The sequence below is a fragment of the Myotis brandtii genome, unplaced genomic scaffold (genome assembly GCF_000412655.1).
Source record: "Myotis brandtii unplaced genomic scaffold, ASM41265v1 scaffold64, whole genome shotgun sequence".
Lineage (NCBI taxonomy): Eukaryota > Metazoa > Chordata > Mammalia > Chiroptera > Vespertilionidae > Myotis > Myotis brandtii.
This window is the reverse complement of record NW_005370460.1, coordinates 3,926,029-3,927,345: the sequence shown is the minus strand read 5'-3', so window position 1 is coordinate 3,927,345 and position 1,317 is coordinate 3,926,029. Positions and strand designations below refer to the sequence as shown.

Here is a 1,317-nt window from a genome sequence, read left to right as displayed (position 1 = left end):
GGGGGGGGGGTGGAGACAGGGGAAGGGGGAGAAAAGCCCTCTCTTAATCACTCATTGGATCAGGTGGGGGAGAGCCCTCCCTGCCATTGGCTGCTGACACAGAGGAACCGTTTAAGAAGAGTACTCCATCCAAATTATCCGGCTTTTATCTTGTTGTACCCGAAGAGGCCTAATCAGCGGGTGGAGGACCATTTTCCCGTTAATTAAAATCGTTCCAGGCCCCAACTGCCACAACTGGGCAATCGTGTTTGTGTATAAAGCGTGGCGTGTGGCCCCTATAGGAAGGAGGGCCCGGGGGGACGGGCAAACGTGAGGCCCCAGCAGGCTCTCCTGACATGTCCAGAACCTACGTCCCTGGGCCACCTGCCAGCCCCGGCTCAGAGCCTGTATGGAGGCCGAGGGCGCCGCGCCAGGGAACATGACCACCGCCCCAGGGAACGTGACCACCGCCCCAGGTCACAGGTCAGGAAAAAGAGCAAAGGACCTCTCTCCCAGGGTGTCCCCAAAGGGTCCCCTCTCTCCTGACGGATCCTATACACACACACTGCTCACCTCCCACCAGCAGAGCTCTGAGCCTGGTCCCTGCCCCCTGGGAGCCAAGCCCCGTGGCCCTAATCCCAGGGTGGCCGGAGGGAGAAAGTCCCTTAGCGTCTCCCTAGGGGTGCTCTGCCGGCAGCGAGGGGAACCAGCACAGACACCAGGTTCGGAGCAGCTTCGGTCCAGACAGCTCTGCGGCATGTTCTCCTCCGACAGCCACGTACTCGGGGAGGTGCCCACGCCTCCCGGGAAGATACTAGACGCGTCCCTTTGTCTCCCACGCACCAGGCGCAGACTGGGACCCAGGGCTGGGCAGCGCCTCCTCCTCAACCCCCAAAGGACCCTGGGACTGTGGGCTCTTCTCGCTGCAACAGGAAGTCGGGGGGTCAAAACAGAAGGAGAATAAAAGCAAAAGGGAAGACCAAGTCTGGGCGAGGACCATGCTGAAAGCGCACTCGGTGCCTGCGAGGTGCCCGGGCCTCCTGGGGCGGATGGAGCAGGCGTGGCTGCACCTTCCCAGGTTTAACGAGAGAGAGGTGACCACGCAGACAACAAGCCACCATGGCAGGGACAGGCTCAGGCCGTGGCACAGGCGAGGTGGGGGACATGGGCGCCAGGCGGGTGAGAGGATGGGGTTGGAAGGGTTGGCGGGAAAGGTTCTCTGTGGAGGAGACGCTCCGGTGAGACCAACACAGTGCTGGGCAGCCAGGGAAGGGGGAGGAGGGCAGGCGGAGGACCCGGTGAGAAGCAAGGCCAGCCCCGGAGAGAACGGGTAAGAGG

General features: G+C 62.5%; 1 protein-coding gene across 1 annotated transcript in view; it reads right to left on the bottom strand.

Moving 5' to 3' along the window:
• TBX19 (T-box 19) overlaps positions 1–420 on the bottom strand; it is a 22,218-nt gene extending 21,798 nt beyond the window's left edge. The window contains exon 1 of the mRNA XM_005880510.2: positions 351–420. Coding sequence (XP_005880572.2) covers positions 351–420 — 70 coding nt within the window. The remainder of the gene's footprint in view (positions 1–350) is intronic.
• Positions 421–1,317: the final 897 nt, after the last annotated feature.